Here is a 19401-nt window from a genome sequence, read left to right on the forward strand (position 1 = left end):
AGTCTCGCTATGGTCCGAGCATCCTAGGCATAGGACATAGGATATAATCTCCGGGCATCATGTTTATCAGATTGATCTGTAGCCAGTGGAGGGAGACTCGGCTGGACTCGGGGATGAACGACGGATACGGCAGACGGTAGCGCGAACGAAGCCTCGGATCAACGGGCGGCTCTGGCTTAGCACGAGCTAGCTCGCCTTAGCCTCGTCAGCCATGAAGCTGGATTCTTCTTCCGCCCGAGGAGGGTCATCTTCTCCATCCCTCACATCCAGCATGGTGTATTGTGGCCGACCCTCCAAGGCCTGCGAGCCCTGTCGTCTCCGGCGCCTCAAAGTAAGCCCCTATCTAACCCTATCTTCATCCACCCTAACCATCCAGTGCGATCACCGCCGACCAGGATGCACCCAATGCCGCAACGCCGGTCGGGTCTGCAGCGGCTATCGCGCCGACATCGACGTCAACTTTCGCGACCACACCGACGCCGTAGTCCAGCGATATAGCAGCAGCAGCAGCAGTAGCAGCAGCCAGAAGTCCACCCGCGCTGCCCCAGCCCCAGCCCCTGTCCCAATCCCCGCCCCAGAATCCCACCTGGTCGTCGACACGGCCCTCCACATCGCCGTGACCCGCTTCCTTTCCCAAACCACCCACAGCGTCCTATCCGAATACGTCCTCCCTCTCTTCTCCCAATCCCAATGCGCCCCCCTCCTCACGGCCTCCATGCAAGCCATCAGCCTGGCCTGTCTCGCCAACGAGCAAAACCGCCCGGACCTGCTGACCCCAGCGCGCGAGAAATACGGCCTCGCCCTCCAACGTCTCGGACGCGGTCTGCACACCTCCCTCCGAATGCCCGGCTGCAACGAACTCCCTTTCATCTTCTGCTCGGTTATGCTCCTCGCCCAATTCGCCGGAATTGCTTCGCGATCCGGTGAAGGCCGCGCCGAATGGTCCCGACACGTCAACGGCGCGTTCTCGCTCCTCGTGACCCGCGCCTTGCAGCATGCCTGTCCGCTCACGATCCCGGGACAGAGTCTGTATCTGCATGTCGTGAGTTGTCTGCTTTTGGATTGTATTCAGCGTCGGACGACGTTCTCGCCCCAGATGCGGGCCATTTTGTATGCGCGGAGGGCAGATGTGTCTGAGTTTCAACTGAGGTTTTGGGGGCTTATGGATCGGATGTGTGTTTTGAGGGCTATGGAAGGTCGGCCGGGGGGGCCCGAGGGGCATCTCACGCCACAGAGGTTGAATACTGCATGGGAAGACCTCGATCGGGAGGTGCGTCTTTTGATGCAGAATATGCCGCTTTCGTATGCTTATCGGTCTACTTCGACGGCTGAGATACCTGTCGACAACGGCAAGGGTCTTGATACGCCGTATGATGTGTATGCCACCTACCGCATCGCTCAGAATTGGAATACCCTTCGCATGGTGCGGCTGTTTGTTCAGGAGCGTCTGCTGGAACAGCAGAGTACCTCGTCGGAGGACGATAGTGGGAACGCCAAGGTAAAAGACTGCCGAGCGGTGATTGCAACACTTATACAAGATATCTGCGCTAGTGTACCCCGCGAGCTTCGACAGTCAGCTGGCAATCAAGTTCAGCAGTTACCCTCTGCCAGCGGATGGGCGTATTCGCTGGTCTGGCCGCTATCGCGCGCGGGTGCCTCTGTGCATTGTCCCCCTGAGTCAAAGACGTTTATCGATCGCCAGATGAAGATCCTGCAGGAGCGGATCGGGTTGGATATTACGGGGGCGCAGGCGCCAGAGGAATGGTGAGATTCCTGACTTGGAGGATTGATGATGATGCTGATGAGATAGGGTTCATATGTTTTTCCTTTTCTGACCAACATTGATTGTGACAAAAACTCCGCTGTCCAATTAAAGAATCATACGTACACATAGACCCCTGAACCAGCTCACTGCTTCGCCAACACCACCCGAAACGCCGACAATTCAACCTCCGCCACCGCAGTGTCATTCCCAGCCCGCCAAAAAACCGCCTCATTCAACGGCAACCCCGCATAACTCAACGGATCGATATTTGAGACGCAGTAATCCGCCCAAATGGAGGTTGCGTTTCCCCGAACTTCAGTATCGCCCCCATTCCCCTCCATCACGTTAATCAACCGCCACACCTCCCCGACGCTGCCATTAGCAACGCGCGTCTCAAACGTCGGCATCATCTGGAAATAGATATTCTCGCCCGTCCCCGCCTGGTCAGCAACCAGGGGGATGAGTGCAGCCAAGACGTCTGTCCCATTAGACACCCACTCGGAGATATACAGCGATTGCTGCATCGAGTGACTGAGGGTGAGAGACGAGTTCAGCCCGGTGTCACTGGACACATACCGCCCGGAATACGTGTCAGCCAGCTGCCCCTGCGCCAATACCTCCGCACCCACAATCACCGGATCCACCACCGTGTCCAGCAACTGATTCAACCCGGTTAAATCCCCCGCGACGCCCATGAAAATCACCAGATCGTACACCGGCACGATGAAGCTATAGGTGTAATATCCGATCAGCCCACCACTCTTGGTATTCAGCGTCACGGACCGGGTACTATTCGGTAGGATGGCCGGCGAGCGGAAGATCTCCCACGGATATCCGAGGTAGGAGTGCGAACCGGATGAATACGCCGCGGGGAGGAACCAGTTCAGGGCGGGCGTGATGCTGTTTGCGTGGGTGAGGGCGTGCTGCAGGAAGGTGATCATGTCGGTGGGGGTGCTGTATAAGCCGCCGGATCTGGGTGCAATTAATACCTTAGTCTCTTTGCCTGTGGATGTGGTGGGGATGGGACGTACGGATTTCCAGACCCCATATCAACACCCCAGTAACTATCCTCGACGACGATGCCACTGGCAGGCGGGGTGAAAGACGTGCCGGTTAGGTTCAGGGGTTGGAGAATAGCTCTCTCAATGTACTTTTCATACGTGGTATTGCTGATCTTCGCCAATACCAAGCCAAGCAGATCAAACCCCACATTGCTGTACGAGACTTCTACCCTGGGCGGGAAAACCGGGGATGCGTCTTGTACCCAATCGAGAAGATCTAATCCGTTCGTCAGTCTATCACACACTATAATCGAAATAGTAAAGAAAGAGGAAACAAACCCGTAGCCGTACAAGCCACCTCATAATCCGAAAACCCCTCACAGCTCGGCAACTCCGCCTCCTCGGCCGCTGTCACCGGAGGCAACCCCACCACCGTCGGATCCGCCAACGACAGCACCAAATCATCCTCTGCATCTATTTCTAGTCAGCGACCATCTCACATCATCAAATGGTTAGGAAAACGTACAATCATCCGGCAACCCACTCAAATGCGCCAATAAGGTTCGGAGAGTAATTCCCTCCCAATTGATCTTCCCTTTCCCTTTCCCTTTGCCCCTCAGAGCAGGGATATATTTCGTAATCCGATCATCCAGACTCAATCGTCCAGCTGCCTCTTCTTGGAGAATTCCCAACGCGGTGAATAGTTTCGTGTTACTGGCGATGCGGTACGCGGTGGATCCGTTCACGGGGAGGGAGGTATCCTGGCTGGCGTGGTTGATTGAGTACAGGGGCGTGTCGCGGGAGGCGATGGATACAGAGAAGGAGGTGCTGTTGAAGATGCCATTGGAGATGAGGGAGTTGATGGCGGTGGTGATTTCCTTGAAGACCGGGGTGAGGGAGGTGGGGGTGTAGGTTGGTGGGAGAAAGGGGATTTCGGGCTCGCAAGAGGCGAGGGTTTGGGGGAGGAAGGGGAGGAGAGATAGGAGCGGGTGAAGACGCATGGTGCTGCTTCAAATATTTTAAAAACTGAATGAGTGATAAAACTGAGAAAGAGACGAGTAGGAATACAAGCAATGAGAGATGAATGAATGCGTGATGAGGATAGACTAGATGGGGGGGGGGTTGGAAGGCTTTATAGCCCTGGTCGTGCTGTAGGGAGGACTGTAGCTATGGGGAATAAATCCCGCTGCCTGGAGCCTTGTTAGCCATTAGGGCAGCTGCTGATGGGCTGATGCATGGATGGAGATGGAGGATGAGCTAAAGGATGGGGGCTCAAACAATGGCCGACGAACTGCGCCCCCGATGGGGTAAGACTGGGCGGTGGGGGTGGGTCTGGGTGCCTGTGGGCCTGGGCAGCAGCTCCGATTTACCGCATATGTCTTGATTGATAATTTGTGCTTCCAAGTGGATAGGCTGTTTGGACCCTTGTGATTACAGACGCGAAAGTTACACGAAAGATGAGGATCGTGTACGGTGTACTCCGTACACTGGACAGCCAGGGCGCACGGGGGGACGTGACTTGACAGCCTTGTGGCATGGTCCGTGCGGATCAGTTAGCCTATCATAGAATTGCACTCAATCAAAATACACCATACTAGTACAGACACAGAAACCGCTCAGCATTAAGTATTACTCCTGATCATAACCATACAATCCCACCTCTCTATTCCGGGTATCATCCATCCATCCGACAACCCTACTTTGTCTCCACCCAAGCCTTGAAATCCCGATTAAACGACTCAAATCCCGTCCGCGTATTCTCTCCCCATCCCGCGGATTTAGCCACGAAACTACCCCCCATCAAAAACCCCAGCATTCCACTAAAGTGCTCTTCATGAACCAAGCGCGTCCGATCCGGCTGTCCATCTATCGCCTCGAACAGGAACCGATGCTCGCCGGTGAAAATGGCAGGGAGGGAAGCGACCCAGCTGAATAGAGCAGGGGTATTGTTGGTCACGATCGGGCTGAAGGTCATTTTGCCGTAGCCGACGGTGCAGGTGAGCTTATCCCCGGGTTGGAGGGTGGTCGGGGCTTTGTTGTCGGCTGGGACGATGGAACGGATGAAGCCCGTGGGGGTGTAGGTGGAGAGGGACGAGAAGTCGAGGAACTGCGATGGTTAGTGGGTGAAAGCTGTGTGGTGAGTGGTAGGTAACCTTTTCGCGCACTGTAGCGGGAGAAGCGGCGATTTCAACGGTAGTAGTTACGGCGTACATGATAGTGCTGTTGCTTTGGTCTGCAAATCTCGCTGGAGAGGAATGAAAATATTGCAATTATGCGACTGATCAATGTCAAGGCAATGGATGCAGAGTAAAAATATCCTTTCTCGGGGCTCGTCCTGGTTTTATAGCTGCCATCAACATCATGCTCATCTGGACCCCGAGCGGGAACGGAAACCCGTGCCCGTCGGGCCCGATCGATCGCCAGCACTACCTTCTCTACCAGGCACCAGACAGTGACGTGTTCTCACACTGAAAGCGCAGATGACGTTGATCCAGGCAGCATCATCATAGAGAACAAAGAAACTGCTTCTGCCCGAGACCTGCATCTCTAATTGATCCTCATCAAAACTACCTGAATAGGAACCCCGAGGGTCACGTGTTCGACGGGCTGAGAGTCTGACAGCCAACATCCCCACTTCGGATCGCATCCGATCACAGCCGCAGGGCGCGTGGCACTGCCGCTCGGAGGAGTCACGCTGATTCGCCGGTTCGGATATCTTCCAGTCCGAGCAGTATCTGTGCGTATAGGTCATGTGATGTCTCCATGCTTCCTCGGACCGGATTAGGCCGGCCACGTGATGGGCTCGCTGTCCACGAGGCTGCCGTGTCTCGACATGTCATTCAGCCATCGATTGTCATCTGATGTTATCAGACACATTCATTCTTGCCGTCGCGTCTTCATGCTGCAATATGGAGTTGCCTGTCAGAACTGCACAGGATCCTTGACATTATCGGAACGCAGTGATGAGGGGTCTACGATGGAGGAAATATATCCAAGCATGACCACAATGTATCACCACGAGGAAAATCAACGCAAATCACTGAAGGCACCTGGAAGTTAAAACTCTTCCAAAGACGCCGGGAGTGAAACAGGTTGGAATGCGTCGCATCTGAATCCGATCATCCGGGATTCATTTTCCGAGCGGGGTTTTCTGCCCTCACCCGTCCTCTAACCGACTCGATGAATCCAACCTCTACCAAGCCCTCGGAGGTATGTCAGAAATGCCTACCAAGCCCAGGAATCATCGATCTCTTCGGAAACATGTCACCACGGCATGCATTCCATGTCGCGACGGCAAAGTCAAGGTATGTACCCCACTTCCACCGGGGTGATCCACTAACATCAACAGTGCGGCGGCGGTACACCTACCTGCAGGAACTGCGCAATACGGGGCAAACCCTGTCGCTATCGGCAAGGGGACGATAAACGGAAAGTTCCAGTACGGCAAGCCGTCGCTTTGCTTGCGCGGAGGGTCGACAGCCTGGTGCACTACATCAGAGACTGTGGCCTCCCGGTTCCCACCATGGACGAAGAAGACCATCGTGTTCTGAAGAATGTCTTGGATGCGCTGGAGCTGCAATGTGAGGATGTTGTCTCCTACCCTGGTCCATCTCCAAGCACAGGGGCAACAGGCCTTTCCAGTAGCGTGATGGTGCCCACAACGCCCGTCTCCTTGAACAACGGCGTCCGTCATTCCCATCCAGAGGATGCACCCGGCGAGGTCAATCTCGAGACCCCCAGTCAGCCAGAGCCAGCGATACCGGTCTGGGAAGAACCTATGCAAGAGGATCCCCACGATGGAGAGGCAGACAGCGACGATGAAGTCACCGATCAGTTGTCATGCCGGTTAGGGCGGCTGCAAGTCACTCATGATGGCCAACTCCGATACTTTGGGTCCACGTCCAATCTGACGCTACTGGATGCTCTGGTGGATGTCACTCCGCCCGTGGCCATTGCCCGCGACGCACGCGAGTTGCTAGAGAATGCCCAGCTGGACCATGAGATGGACGAAGCATTTGAACGACACCTGCTCGAGCTCTTCTTCACGTGGCAGGATCCTAGACTGCATATTATCGACACGGAGAGCTTCTGGCGGGCCCGAGCGCAGAGTCGAGACGAGAGTCTCCCCACGCCCTACTACTCCCGGGCCCTGTCCGACGCCATGTGCGCCTTGGGTGCGGCCTACGAGCCCAAATACCATCCCGACTTCGTGACCTTCCCCCGATCGTTGGCCGAATACTTTGGCGATCGGGCCAAACTACTGGTCGAGCTCGAATTAGACACTCCGTCGATCGCCACCATCCAGGCCCTGGTCCTGCTCAGCACCCACGAAGCATCCTGTACCCGGGATACCCGTGGCTGGCTATACAGCGGTAAGCTTCATGCCATAGTGGACTTCCCAGCTGACCGAGAAGGAATGGCAATGCGACTCACCCTTGACCTCGGTCTTCACCTGGAGATGGCCCCGTATGTCGAAAAGGGGATCATTCCACACCAGGATGCCGAGGTACGCCGGGTGGTCTTTTGGGCAGTGTATCTCAACGAGCAGTAAGCCCACCTCCCTGCTCATGGGATTATGCTGACCAGCAGGTTCTGGGGCTTTTACCTGGGCCGATCGGCCCAAAGCCGCATGGACATAGTCACCGTGCGGAAACCAGCCGCAGCCCCGGCCTCCTTCACCAGCTGGAAGCCGTACCCTCACCATGAAGCCACCGTTCCGATTCCATTCAACCTGCTGTGTCGGGAATGGGTGTCACTTTACGAAATCATGCTTCCCCTCACTGATGTTTTGTAAGTCCAAACCTAATGTGCAGCCCAAGCTAACACCATCAGATACGGCTGCTCTGAAATCTCCGTTCACGCTCTGCAAGGACTCGCCGAAACGACTGTAGACAAGCTCCGACAATGGCAAATCGACCTCCCCGCAGAGCTAACAGCCGATGAAGCCTCCAGCATCCACGCCCCACTGCCACACGTTCTCACTTTTCAGTAAGCCATCCACCCCTCCAACATGTCAAACCACTTAACATCTCAGCATGCAATACCACCAATTCATGATCCACTGCCACAAGCCCTACATCTCCCGAAAATACATCCAGCCCCGACCCCCTCAAGGCCCGGGCTCCAGTCACGCCCGACGAATGTGCATTGATTCCGCCGTCGCCATCGTCCAGCTCCTACTCCAGTACGAGCGAGCCTACGGGTTCGAGAAATCCAACGCTCAGATGGTCTCGTTTGTATTTTCTGCCGCTCTGATCTTGATCTTTAACACTGTTCCCGCCAAGCCCATGTCTTCGGATCAGCAACTCGTCATTCATCTGAGTACTTGTTTCCGCGCCCTCGACAACATGGCCAGCTGTTTTGAGAACGCGAGACGCACAAGTGTTTTCCTGGGTACTCTGCGCCGCCAGTGGCAGGTCCGAAGGCGAAGTCGCAGAACGGGATCGGTTCAAGGCCGGGAGAAAGGGTTCTCGGAATCGTCGGGGTGGAGACGTGAGGATGTGGGAGTGTCCCCGGCTTTTGGAGAGGGTGTTGATGGGGGGCTTGGGTCTGGTATTGATGATCTACTAACGTGTTATTCGACTCTTGGAGAGGCTCCGGCCTCGACGGTGGATTTTATGGGCCCGAATCTTTGTAATATCCTTCTGAGTGAGGGGATTCCGAGGGCGTTTGTGTGATGGACCATGAATAGATGGGTATTGTGTTGTATAATGAGGTCATGGATGAACTTTGCATGATGAGTCGTTCCCTGACTTGGAGCATGCGAATAGGCCAACCACATGTAGTGGTGAGAATACAGCCAGCTGCAGTATACATCCTACATTAGAATGGTATTACTGTTACCTTTGGTGCATGACATAAGGCTTAGTTACAACCTACTTATAGAATTAAGACCAGGATGCTGCAGATGAGGGGTACCCCGCACGTCGGTTATGTCGCATCGGGAGAAGGCCGAGCCTGATATACCATCGGCTGCCATACATGCCAAATATCACTAAAATACAAGCACAATCCTCACCTACCCACAACACCTATCTCCATTAACCGCTCACAACATGACTTCCCCCATCCCCGCCAAAACCACCCAACTCCCCCCGGGCATCTTCTGCCCCGTAATCTCTCTCTTCAAACCCACCCGCGAACAAGAAATCGACCCCGACGCCTCCTACAAATTCTTCCGCTATCTCATCCGCAGCGGCATCCACGGACTCGTCCTCGCCGGCACCACCGCCGAAGCTGTCCTCCTCTCTCCCCCCGAACGACAAGAACTCCTACGAACCGCTCGACGCGCTGCACTGGACCTAGGGTTCGAGAAGTACCCCCTCGTCGCCGGCATCAGCGGGCAATCCGTGAACGAGACACTGCGTCTCGCCGACGAAGCCCGTCAAGCGGGCGCAGACTACGGCCTCTTGTTACCTCCGAGCTACTGGCCGAAAGCGGTAACGAAAGATGTGCTCATTGATTTTTATACCGAGGTTGCGGATAGTGGGATTCTCCCTATTGTTATCTACAGCGTGGGCCCCTCCCCGACATGACAAATGAATGGGTATTAAAAGGAAACAGTTCCCCTCCATCACCAACGGAATTGACCTCTCCTCCGACACAATCTCCACCCTCGCCACGCACCCCAACATCACCAGCGTAAAACTCACCTGCGGCAACGCGGGAAAAGTCACCCGGTTGACCCACGAATACACGCACGCGCAATTCGCCGTCTACGCGGGGTCCTCGGACTGGTTGATCCCGTGTCTGAGTGGTGGGGGGTCGGGGTGTGTGACTGGTGTGGCGAATGTGTTTCCCAAATGTACGGTCAGACTGTTTAATTTGTGGAAGAGTGGGGAGATAGACGAGGCGAGGAAGTTGCAGGGGTTGATTGCGTTGGCGGAACGGGCGTGTAAGGAGGGCATTGCGCCGACGAAGTTTGCGGCGGCGTATTTTGCGGGGCCTAGGGCGGGGGGGTTGGATTTGGAGGCGTTTTGGCCGCGCAGGCCGTATCGGCCGTCTGAGGAGAAGGTGAGGGAGTGGGTGGTGGGGGTGATGAGGCCGTTGGTGGAGATTGAGGGGGGACTGCCGGATGTTGGGGCGGAGTGATCTGTCAGGGAGATGATGGGTTTGATTCTGGAGAGGCTTGGATGTGAGGTTCCGTAATTGGTGCTGACTTGTTGTGTGGATGTCAGTGGAGGATGTGAGAAGCTAATGAATGCATTTACTCCTTATATCTGCTCCAAGGGTATATTTGCATATGATAACCCTCGTATCCCCTGGCGCTGTTCCTCATGTAGAAGTCCGCTCTAAGCATCTGGCACTCCATACTCCAACAATCTCATCCAAATAACAAGAAGCCACTCCTGATCATTCGCCATCAAGTCCGCAACACCAGCCGACTGATCCTCCACCGCTGAAGGAACGACAAAAGCACATGTTGCCGAACCCCCCGGGAAAAAAATTCACCATATTCGCTCGCAGAATCTGCAACGCTATCCAATGCGTCTCATTCGTCCGCAATTTCCTCGGAAGCCGGATCAGCGCCTGACTCGTCAACGCACTCCAATACTTTCATAAACTACTTCACGCCCGACAAGGCGGGTATGAATTACTCCGGTTGCCAAAGATGCGGCTTGGCTTCCCCGCTATCTTCAAAGGAAGTTTGGAGCACAGTTCATTTCCAATTTTCCCGAGTACGAGATCGTCTGAAATGACCTGACGAAAACTCCTGTCTATATCGCATACCAGACCCTGGAACCTGATGGATCGCTTGGCAATCCGATGGATCGACCCACCAAACGAGCCTAGTGCAAGACACCGCCCCCTCGCTTAGCGAGGATGGCGGTGTGGCTGAGTCGATATCATCCTGGTCGTAGATCCATCGCAAAGCCAAACCCTACATCCAACTTCTCCCACTCTCGTTCATTCCACCCATGCCGCCGGTCCGGCAGGCCAGCCAGGACCCAGACAGTCAGGCTCCGGACAGTGGATCGTCCAGCACCCCTCATGAAGCCTCACGCTTTACGTTTGTCGTGGGCGGCCACCAGGCCAGCACCCGGAGCCATGCCATGCGTGTCCACTGGAGCGAGCGACACCGTGTTCGTCGCGAAAAACGACAGCGAGAGGCCTCCCGACGGCTGTATCCAACCCTAGCCGCGAGGGAGACCTTACCCATTCGACAATCCTCCCACAGCTCATCCTCCGACAGCCAGGAGCCACCTCCCCCTGCCACCACTCCCAGGCGCCCACCATCCACCCGCGATCCAAGCATCGCCGCCCAGCTACTCATCGGATTCAACCACGCCCTCAGCACGGTCCCTCTAGACCCTTTCGATTCCTTCCCCATCCGACTAACGAGCAAACACCACAAGCTCATCCATCACTGTACCCTCCCCATTCCCCCCTCGGTACCGCCCCACCTAACCAAACTCAGGGCTAACCACCCACGCCACCATGATGTTCGAAACGATCCCGGCTCCGAGTTTCAACCCTATGCGCGATGTCTGGTTCCCACTAGACCTGTCCAACCCGGCCTCGTTCAACGCGATCATGGCCCACTCGGCCGCCCACCTGGCCCATTACTACGGCGCTACTACCCCCACCCAGGGGACGAATTCCATAGAAGCCCTACGATTCAAAGCGGATGCGGTGAAAATCCTCAGCCAGTGGTTGAATGATCCGGACAAGGCACTCAGCAATGATGCGTTTGCTGCTGTGGTGCGGCTGCTTACCTTCGAAGTGAGTCCACCTTCAACCCCATCCAATCCAAGTCCAGCGAGATTAATGCCAACTGCATCCAGAGATACTGGGGCACCGAAGCAGAATGGAAAGTACACCGCAACGGACTCCAACGGATGATTCACGCCCGGGGCGGTCTGCACCAACTACATAGTGACTGGCGACTTGAGCTAGTCGTTGGCTTGTACTCTCCCCCCCTCACGCCATTCACCAAACACCTCCCCCCCAACTAACTCTATACTCCAGGGTATCCCTAATGTCCAAACCAACCTGGTTCGAATGTACCAACGACCTCTCCGAGATCTCCGACCAGCGCCTCCCGACCCAAAGCATCCTCGGCAGCTCCATCGACCTCCACAAAATCCGCTGTCTCTGGCTCATCTCCTTCATCCAAGACATGCGCAACCTCATGAGCATGTGGTCCCGACTCTACCACTCCGGTCTGCACTTCTTCCCCTCCCTCTACGACGCGATCCTTCTCATCCGAGCCGAGTTCGAGTTCGAGTCCGAGTCCGAAGGGGAATATACCCGCGCTGCGTACCGCGCGTGCGACTACGAGCGTCTCACCTGTCTTTTTGCGATCTGTATCTTAGTGCAGGGCTCCGTGTCGCAGACGTATTCGGGGCCGCATAACGCACTAACGATACTGGATATGGCGCTGGAGATGGGCCGGTGGGAATGGGAGGGGTCGGTGCGGGACTTGTACGGGTTTCTGAGGGGGCATTTTGTTCAGGTGTATCCCGGGGGGGAGAGGACGTTTGAGTATGTGGTGAAGATGACGGATGTGGTGGGGCATTTGAGTCTGGAGGCGCATCAGGGCATTGAGAAGTGTTTGTTGAATATGTTGGGACGGACGAGAGGGGGTGGAATGTCGGGTTGGGGGGTGGATGGGGGGACGCCGGATGAGTTGCTGTCGATGGTGCATGGGTATTAACCATGCCTCTGTCCTTATATACACTTCCATATCGGTCTAGGTACATATCTACCATACCACAACCAAATCTGAATATGACTGGTTTAATGATCATCCAAACTATCGAGAACCCCCCCTCCCGGCGCAAAAAACGTCCCTCCCGTCTTTGGCACCGAGAAATCCAAAATCCGATCATATTTCCCCCTCGGTTCCCCCACAAACATCCGTTCCAACATCTTCTCAATCACCCACAACCGTGCCGTATACCCAATAAAATACGTCCCGAACTCGCCCTTCCCCGGGGCCCCAAACGGCATATTATCCCTGACAATCGCATATTCCTCGCCATTCTCATCCTCGATCGTCGCAAGCGATTTATGCGATTGTTGCGCGCCATCTTCTGCATCCGCCAACTCGATGTTTTCTAGTTTCGTCCGGCCGATAATCCGTTCTTGGTGTTCGATCGGGAGGGATTTCCAGGCGCTCAGATCGTGCAGGTATTTCTGGATAACGATGTAACTGCCCCCCGCGGCGGCGGGGTCAGTGTTCTTGGTGATGAGGACTGCGTCCGGGACGGCGGGACCCACCGGGTTGGCGGTTCCATCGACGAAGCCGAGGAGATCGCGCATGTCGAAGTAGCGGAAGCCTTCGGTTTCGTCGACCACGGTGACGGTGTGGCCGAGGCGGTCGAGGAGTTGACGCTCGAATTCGAAGCAGAGGTCGCGGCGCTCGGAGCGGATGTGGAAGAGGAGGTCGCCGGGGGTGGAGATGGCGGTGTGTTTGGGGCCCGGGATTTCGGGGAATGGGCGCAGTTCGGAGGGGCGCGGGAGACGCGTGAGATCGTCCCAGATCGTGCTGCCGATGCCGACGGTGCAGGTGAAGTGGGCGGAGGGGTCGCGGATGGTGATGTTTTTGGTGAGGTCGGAGAGGGAGGCGAGGGTGGTGCGGACGGTGGAGAGGGATGGGGGGGAGGGATCGAGGGTCAGGACGAGGAAGGTTGCGAATTGGGTGAGGGGGGCGTCGACGCGTTGAGGGCGGAGGGAGGTTCGGGACATGGTGGGTGGATGGGATGGTGTCGGTGCAGTATGCAGTGGGCGATGGTGATGGTCGTGAATGAACGGAGAGAGAATGGGGGTACGATGTCTTGGGGATATGAGTGACCGGTGATAGATGTGCAATGGTCTGGAGAAAGGGCGGGACGAATCACGGGGAATGATATTACCAATCCGGTGCATGGTGAGTGATGATTGACAGCACCGACTGGAGGATATGCAGATGGCAAGGATACATACAGTATGGAGTAGGAAATCAACGGCAGCTCGAGGGGGCAGTCGGGGCACCCCGATTGGCCCGATAGTGCTTCCCCATCCGATGTGCAGCTGGTCATTCATGACATCAGGGCCGGAACCCTATTCCTCCATCTACTGTGTAAGACAGTAGCACGATGCTAGCATCATGCTAAACTCTTGAGTCCGAGTGGTGGGTCCCGGAAATCTCCGCCACCCAAAAATTCTCCGTGGCCGAGGCAAACAGAGATTGATTGCCAGCTAGACAGATCTTTGTGTAAGCTAACGGTACTCCGTACCCGATCTTTGAAAGCGGGATTGGCTCCGTAGTGTGTCCAGATCGGGCTATGATCGGCACAATGCTCTCGACAAGTGGATCAGTGTCGACATCATCAGTCGCTTTGGATCACTACTCGGAATTGTGAGGAAAACTCATCATCTGGGTATTGTATGGGTGCAAAATTAGGTACATTGGGAAGCCGTGATCCTCAAGCACTGCGACGGTACCATCCGCACTCTTCCCCGCTATATGTAAATCGAGCTGTTCAACGTCACCTCACCCGGCTCTGACACCGGACGCACCAGGTCGATCATCGCAGTGATATAATTACCCGTCTTGGGCGGGGATAGTGCCATTGAAACGCACGGTAGAACATGCACACGGAATCCAGTTCGATCAGGGGTAGGGCTTCAACCCCGGATGACAGAATTGACAGACTGACGCGTGGAAACGGATGACCATGTCGTTGGCCAGTGATTCGGGCTGAAGACTCGCTTAGGAACAACCCACCCGCGACACGCGATTTCATGGCCGCATATGGTAGTGCATGCGGGGCCAAAGCTTAGTTCCTGTGACGGCTGTGAAAGCTTGTAGAGACGTAGACCAGGGGGTGCACCGCCTCCAGGGCCGAGGGTGGAGGGGGGGATGCAGCTGGGATTAGATGAGAACAAGATGTCCGTGCATGATCAGGAATCCACCATATCGAGATTGTCCAGTCAGCGGGCATCAACACCTGGCCGGATCGGGTAATAGTAGCAGGGCAATCAGAGACTGGCAGTTCTGTTTCAACATCCACTACCCACCAGTCGTTCCATATGCCCCTCATGCTCTTGCAACAAGCACAGCGCATTATGGTACCATGTACACTACACACATTGCACAGGATGATAATCATCGCCTCCTGCGATAGTAAACCCCTCACTGGGCGGGTCACTGACAATGTACCAGCGAACCAGAGGTGATGAGGCCACCAATAAGCCAATGCGATCGCGGTCTCCAGGGCACTTCAACAATGGAGCTAAAGATGTAGCCAGACATGTACAGACCGGATTTTGGCATCCTGGTAATCGACGCGCCCTTATTCGTCAGCACGATGCGGGCGATAGGGGTCTCAGAGAATTGGCAGGTCACCAGCTGGCCCTATAAAGACGCCATCCGCGGGCTTTCGTTGGGTGCACACCATCATCATTTCAGGCAGAACACTGACCATGTCGCACTACACTTTAGCAGAGGGTAAGACCGAGGCTCAGAGCACTCGACAAAGAACTCACTGACAGTTAAGGTTGTCCTTATGCCCGCAACGACACCACCGTGCAACTTCGCAATGGTTCCGGCGGTGGATTGGTCCTGCTCCAGGACACCCAGCTGATTGAAACGCTGGCTCACTTCTCACGCGAGCGAATTCCCGAGCGGTATTGACCCTGCCTCCTTGATGGATCGACACACTAACAACTATAGGACGGTCCACGCCAAGGCAGCCGGGTAGGCACATCAATGTAGCCCTGCTACAACGCTAACTGGATCCAGAGCATACGGAGTCTTCGAGTGCACGCACGATTGTACCGACATCACCTCGGCCAGTTTCCTCAACACCGTGGGCAAAAAGACCGATGTCCTGCTGCGCGTGTCCACCGTCGGACCCGAGAGTGGTTCAGCCGACACCACCCGGGATGTGCATGGTTGGGGAATGAAGCTATACACGGATGAGGGAAATCTGGACTGGGTGTTCAACAACACGGTCAGTTAACCATGCCTTCAGCGGGGGTGTGTTACTGAGATATCAGCTTTAGCCCGTCTTCTTCGTCCGCGATCCGATCAAGTTTCCCTCCTTGAATCGTTCCCACAAGCGGCACCCTCGCACCCACCGGCCGGATCCTAATATGGTGAGTCTTCTGGCAGAGTTGCAATGTGGCATGCTGACGATGGCAGTTCTGGGAGTGAGTAGTATGATAAGCCGTACGATGCATGTACTGATGGACCAGCTTCCACACCGCCAACCCGGAGGGCATCCACCAGCTCATGCACCTGTTCAGTGACCGCGGCACTCCCGCCTCCCTGCGCCATATGAACGCCTACAGCGGTCATACCTACAAGTTTACCAAGGAGGTGTGCCAACCTCTTCCGTCACACAGCCTATCTCTTATTGATACTGTTACTAACACCGTGCAGGACGGCTCATTCAAATACATCAAGATCCACATCAAAACCCAACAAGGCATCAAGAACTTCACCCGCGAAGAAGCCACCAAAATAGCCGGCGAGAACCCTGACTTCCTACTCGAGGACCTCTACGAGGCCATCGAAAGCGGCAACTACCCCGTCTGGAACGTCTACGTCCAGGTCATGGACTCCAAGGATGCCGAGACCTACAAATGGAACATCTTCGACATGACCAAAGTCTGGCCGCACCAGGACTATCCCCTGCGCCAGATCGGTCGACTCACTGTGAACCGCAACGTATGGCCCCCTCTACTTCCTACAATACATCATCCTAACACATCCTCCAGCCAAGAAACTACTTCACCGACATCGAACAAGCAGCCTTCTCCCCCTCCAACATGGTCCCGGGCTTCGCTCCCTCCGCTGATCCCAGTACCCCTCCCTCATCCCCATCCCCCCCCCCAAAATTACCCCCATCTAACAAAGCCCAGTGCTCCAAGCCCGCATGTTCGCCTACCCCGACGCGGCCCGCTACCGCCTGGGCACAAACTACCAAACGCTCCCGACCAACGCCCCGCACGCCCCGGTCTACTGCCCCTACCAACGCGACGGCTTCATGAACTTCACGACCAACTACGGCTCCGACCCGAACTACATCGGCTCATCGCTCCACCCGACCACCTTCGCTACGAGCGCCACCTCCCCATCCCGACCCGTCGCAAGCACTATCACGGAGCATGAGAAGTGGGTAGGTGAGGTGAGTAGTTTTACGACTACCATGTCGGAGGTGGATTATGAGCAGGCGAGGGCGCTGTGGGGGGTGTTGGGCAGGGAGGAGGGTCATCAGGAGAGGTTTGTGGAGAATGTGTCGCTTACAGTGGCGAAGGTGGAGAGGAGGGAGTTGAGGGGGGGGGTTTATGGTATGTTCTCTCTTTCTTGTTACTTGGGATTTTGGTGGGGAAATGGGGGGGTAGTGTGGGTTCTAACGTTTGGTAGATCTGTTTAGACGTGTTGATTCGGACTTGGGGGCTCGGATTGAGGCGAAGGTGGAGGGTGGGATTTGAGTTCTTGATGGTTGGCAGTATGGTGCTAGTGGCTTAGACGAATTGGATGATTGCGACATAGGAATGGTCATCTTGCTTGATAGTCCCCCACGGCTGGGGTATAGCTTCAGAGTCCTACGTCTTCGGGTGTGAAAGGGGTGGGTTTGTCGTGGCATATTCCATATCTTATCAGCAATAGGAACATCGTTGTGAACTGGGAGGGCAACTAATATTGTCCGTCAGAAGTGGCAACCTCGATATTTGATAGGGGAAGATTGATGAAGGTGGAGTAACCCGGGCAATGATTCGAAGCTATGATTGAGATTTCATGGAAACTAGGCTAACTATGAATGAATGAAAGTCTCTGCAACACCAAGCCAACTATGCTCGGTCCCTGCCTTGCAGATATCGCTCAATCTAAGAATACTGGGCATTATCCCATACCATGCTGAATTGTCCTACTCATCCAGCTGCAAGACGTCCATAGGAAGACCGCGATACAGCTCGTCAAGAAACTTCACTTCCTGATCGGTTAAACGAATCTCCAGTGCCATCAAGGTCGACTTGTCGATATTCTGCAACCCGACACTCGGAGACACCCCCTTTGCCAACAACCAAGCAATAGCAACTGTCCGCATACTGCAACCTTTCGATTGTGCGATCCACCGGGCCCGCATGAGGATTTTGTGATTTTGTTCCGCAGAGAACTTAAATGGTGCTAATCCACGTATCGGAAAGTTCCCCAGCCCATCCAGTAGCCCGTTTGCCCGAGGGCTCCAAGAGATGAGATTAATTCCTTCCGCTTGACAGAACGGATGGATCTCCCGTTCCCCCTCGCGGTAGAGCAGATTATAAGGCCCCTGCATCCAGGTAAAGGTCGTCCAATTCCTCATCCTCGCCGTATGTTGCAACCTTGCGAGCTGCCAGCAAAGCATGTTTGCGGCACCCAGATAGAGAACCTTGCCGGCTTGAACGAGATTATGGAGGGCCTCCATGACTTCCTCCGGCTCGGTGTCATCCATGTAATTGAGATGGAGCACATCGATATAGGTGGTGTTCAGTCGAATCAAAGATCCCTCCACCGCCTCGAAAATATTCCGGTGACTCAGCTTCATACGATTGCCTCTTGCAGCCGTATCACCGGCAGGGCCAGCCTGCGGCAGTGACGGGGGTTTCAAAACTGGATGGCAGAGTTTTGTCATGATGGTTATGCTGGTTCGTGGGATTTTGTACTGAGCCAGAGCTCTCCCGATCAGAATCTCCGCCATTCCGCCCGCGCAGCAGTCGGTTATATCCCAAGTGGTGATGCCGCGATCGTATGCATTCTTAAGTAAATGCAGAATCTCGGGATCGGGAAGGGCCCTTGAGATGCCTTCCCGAGAGGGATCATCGTAGATCCTCCAATTTAGAATAAGTCGGGGGACTCCAAGGTCACTGTTACCGAGAGGTTGGGTGTTTCTGTTCTCGTTGATCGCTGGGTCTAGTCTTGGACGTTTCGTGGGTGGCTCTATGGTTAGGTTGGGGCCATCCGCGCTTCGAAAATTCAAGGTCATTTCAGTCGAGCAACGGTGGAATATTTATTCCAAGTTTGTCGGTAGCCGGCGCGTGACACAGGTTTCTCTATTAATTCACCGAGTTCTCCAGGCCGAAGCAACTGTCCGACATATCAGTAAAGGTAGATTCACATCGCGCGTCGCTCCCAGGTTAACTCAAGAAGGCCTCGTGTACATGGTTCCTGGGGTGTCATACTACTCCCCGTTCATCCGCCATGTACTGTAGAACAAAAGCAAGCCGGGACATTCAAACTTGCCTCTTCGGTTAATGATGTGATGTGATCACTTCTGAAAGTGAAAGCAACGACCTCAGCTATGTGTTAAAAGTGCTGCAATGGTGTACACGACGAGGCGGATAGAAGCTTTGGGGCTTCCCTATCTCCAGTACTATATTCCGACGCCCGCACCTTCCTAATCCAGGACCAAGAGAAATCAAACTACAGCCAATTAACTGTAGTCCGTCAGGTCAGCCGGTATGCAAGCACGTGATGGTTTATAGTATCAAAAATAGTCCCTAGAACACAAATGAGAAAGGCACTGCCCAGTTGTACTGATCCTAGACGGAAGGTGGCTGAGTAGTGTAACCACCCTTAATGATGATTGCCTTCCCTGCATGAAGAATCACTAGTGGCTGGGCATGAGAGATATACTTACTACCAGGATGCTGATGTAGCCC

At 54.9% G+C, this 19401-nt stretch overlaps 9 protein-coding genes across 9 annotated transcripts; 5 read left to right on the top strand and 4 right to left on the bottom strand.

Moving 5' to 3' along the window:
- Positions 1-271: 271 nt before the first annotated feature.
- BO80DRAFT_467208 (Zn(II)2Cys6 transcription factor domain-containing protein) lies at positions 272-1768 on the top strand (the record flags this gene model as incomplete). Its single annotated transcript, XM_025722831.1, has 2 exons — positions 272-331; positions 377-1768. 2 exons carry the CDS (start codon positions 272-274, stop codon positions 1766-1768), a joined length of 1452 nt encoding a protein of 483 aa, XP_025572388.1.
- An 89-nt stretch (positions 1769-1857) lies between these two features.
- On the bottom strand, positions 1858-3828 carry BO80DRAFT_427611 (serine hydrolase domain-containing protein). The gene is made up of 4 exons (XM_025720053.1): positions 3293-3828; positions 3106-3240; positions 2797-3043; positions 1858-2737 (listed from the first exon to the last, which is right to left on the bottom strand). The coding sequence occupies exons 1-4, from the start codon at positions 3765-3767 to the stop codon at positions 1909-1911; spliced, it is 1686 nt and encodes a 561-aa protein (XP_025572389.1). The 5' UTR covers positions 3768-3828; the 3' UTR covers positions 1858-1908.
- A 476-nt stretch (positions 3829-4304) lies between these two features.
- On the bottom strand, positions 4305-5064 carry BO80DRAFT_413118 (SRPBCC domain-containing protein). The gene is made up of 2 exons (XM_025718042.1): positions 4920-5064; positions 4305-4873 (listed from the first exon to the last, which is right to left on the bottom strand). Exons 1-2 carry the CDS (start codon positions 4977-4979, stop codon positions 4463-4465), a joined length of 471 nt encoding a protein of 156 aa, XP_025572390.1. The 5' UTR covers positions 4980-5064; the 3' UTR covers positions 4305-4462.
- Positions 5065-5625: 561 nt separating this feature from the next.
- Positions 5626-8483, top strand: BO80DRAFT_427613 (Zn(II)2Cys6 transcription factor). The gene is made up of 5 exons (XM_025720054.1): positions 5626-6071; positions 6116-7314; positions 7357-7557; positions 7600-7755; positions 7802-8483. Exons 1-5 carry the CDS (start codon positions 5988-5990, stop codon positions 8442-8444), a joined length of 2283 nt encoding a protein of 760 aa, XP_025572391.1. The 5' UTR covers positions 5626-5987; the 3' UTR covers positions 8445-8483.
- A 305-nt stretch (positions 8484-8788) lies between these two features.
- BO80DRAFT_388120 (dihydrodipicolinate synthase family protein) lies at positions 8789-9846 on the top strand (the record flags this gene model as incomplete). Its single annotated transcript, XM_025717075.1, has 2 exons — positions 8789-9281; positions 9331-9846. Coding segments are annotated over exons 1-2 (975 nt in total), but the record flags the coding sequence as incomplete, so codon positions are not given.
- An 815-nt stretch (positions 9847-10661) lies between these two features.
- BO80DRAFT_413128 (uncharacterized protein) lies at positions 10662-12424 on the top strand (the record flags this gene model as incomplete). The annotated part of the gene is made up of 4 exons (XM_025718043.1): positions 10662-11136; positions 11186-11490; positions 11553-11674; positions 11737-12424. Exons 1-4 carry the CDS (start codon positions 10686-10688, stop codon positions 12422-12424), a joined length of 1566 nt encoding a protein of 521 aa, XP_025572393.1. The 5' UTR covers positions 10662-10685.
- An 83-nt stretch (positions 12425-12507) lies between these two features.
- BO80DRAFT_495768 (Dyp-type peroxidase) lies at positions 12508-14784 on the bottom strand (the record flags this gene model as incomplete). The annotated part of the gene is made up of 3 exons (XM_025723966.1): positions 12508-13546; positions 13989-14053; positions 14773-14784. 3 exons carry the CDS (start codon positions 14782-14784, stop codon positions 12508-12510), a joined length of 1116 nt encoding a protein of 371 aa, XP_025572394.1.
- Positions 14785-15177: 393 nt separating this feature from the next.
- On the top strand, positions 15178-17193 carry BO80DRAFT_480383 (catalase; the record flags this gene model as incomplete). Its single annotated transcript, XM_025723331.1, has 11 exons — positions 15178-15202; positions 15252-15381; positions 15428-15451; positions 15497-15707; positions 15760-15852; positions 15899-15906; positions 15952-16075; positions 16139-16426; positions 16477-16561; positions 16621-17049; positions 17126-17193. 11 exons carry the CDS (start codon positions 15178-15180, stop codon positions 17191-17193), a joined length of 1485 nt encoding a protein of 494 aa, XP_025572395.1.
- Positions 17194-17534: 341 nt separating this feature from the next.
- Positions 17535-18919, bottom strand: BO80DRAFT_480392 (putative oxidoreductase; the record flags this gene model as incomplete). Its single annotated transcript, XM_025723332.1, has 2 exons — positions 17535-18652; positions 18901-18919. 2 exons carry the CDS (start codon positions 18917-18919, stop codon positions 17631-17633), a joined length of 1041 nt encoding a protein of 346 aa, XP_025572396.1. The 3' UTR covers positions 17535-17630.
- Between the last annotated feature and the right edge of the window lie 482 nt (positions 18920-19401).

This window comes from Aspergillus ibericus, assembly GCF_003184845.1.
Source record: "Aspergillus ibericus CBS 121593 unplaced genomic scaffold BO80scaffold_38, whole genome shotgun sequence".
Classification (NCBI taxonomy): Eukaryota; Fungi; Ascomycota; class Eurotiomycetes; order Eurotiales; family Aspergillaceae; genus Aspergillus; species Aspergillus ibericus.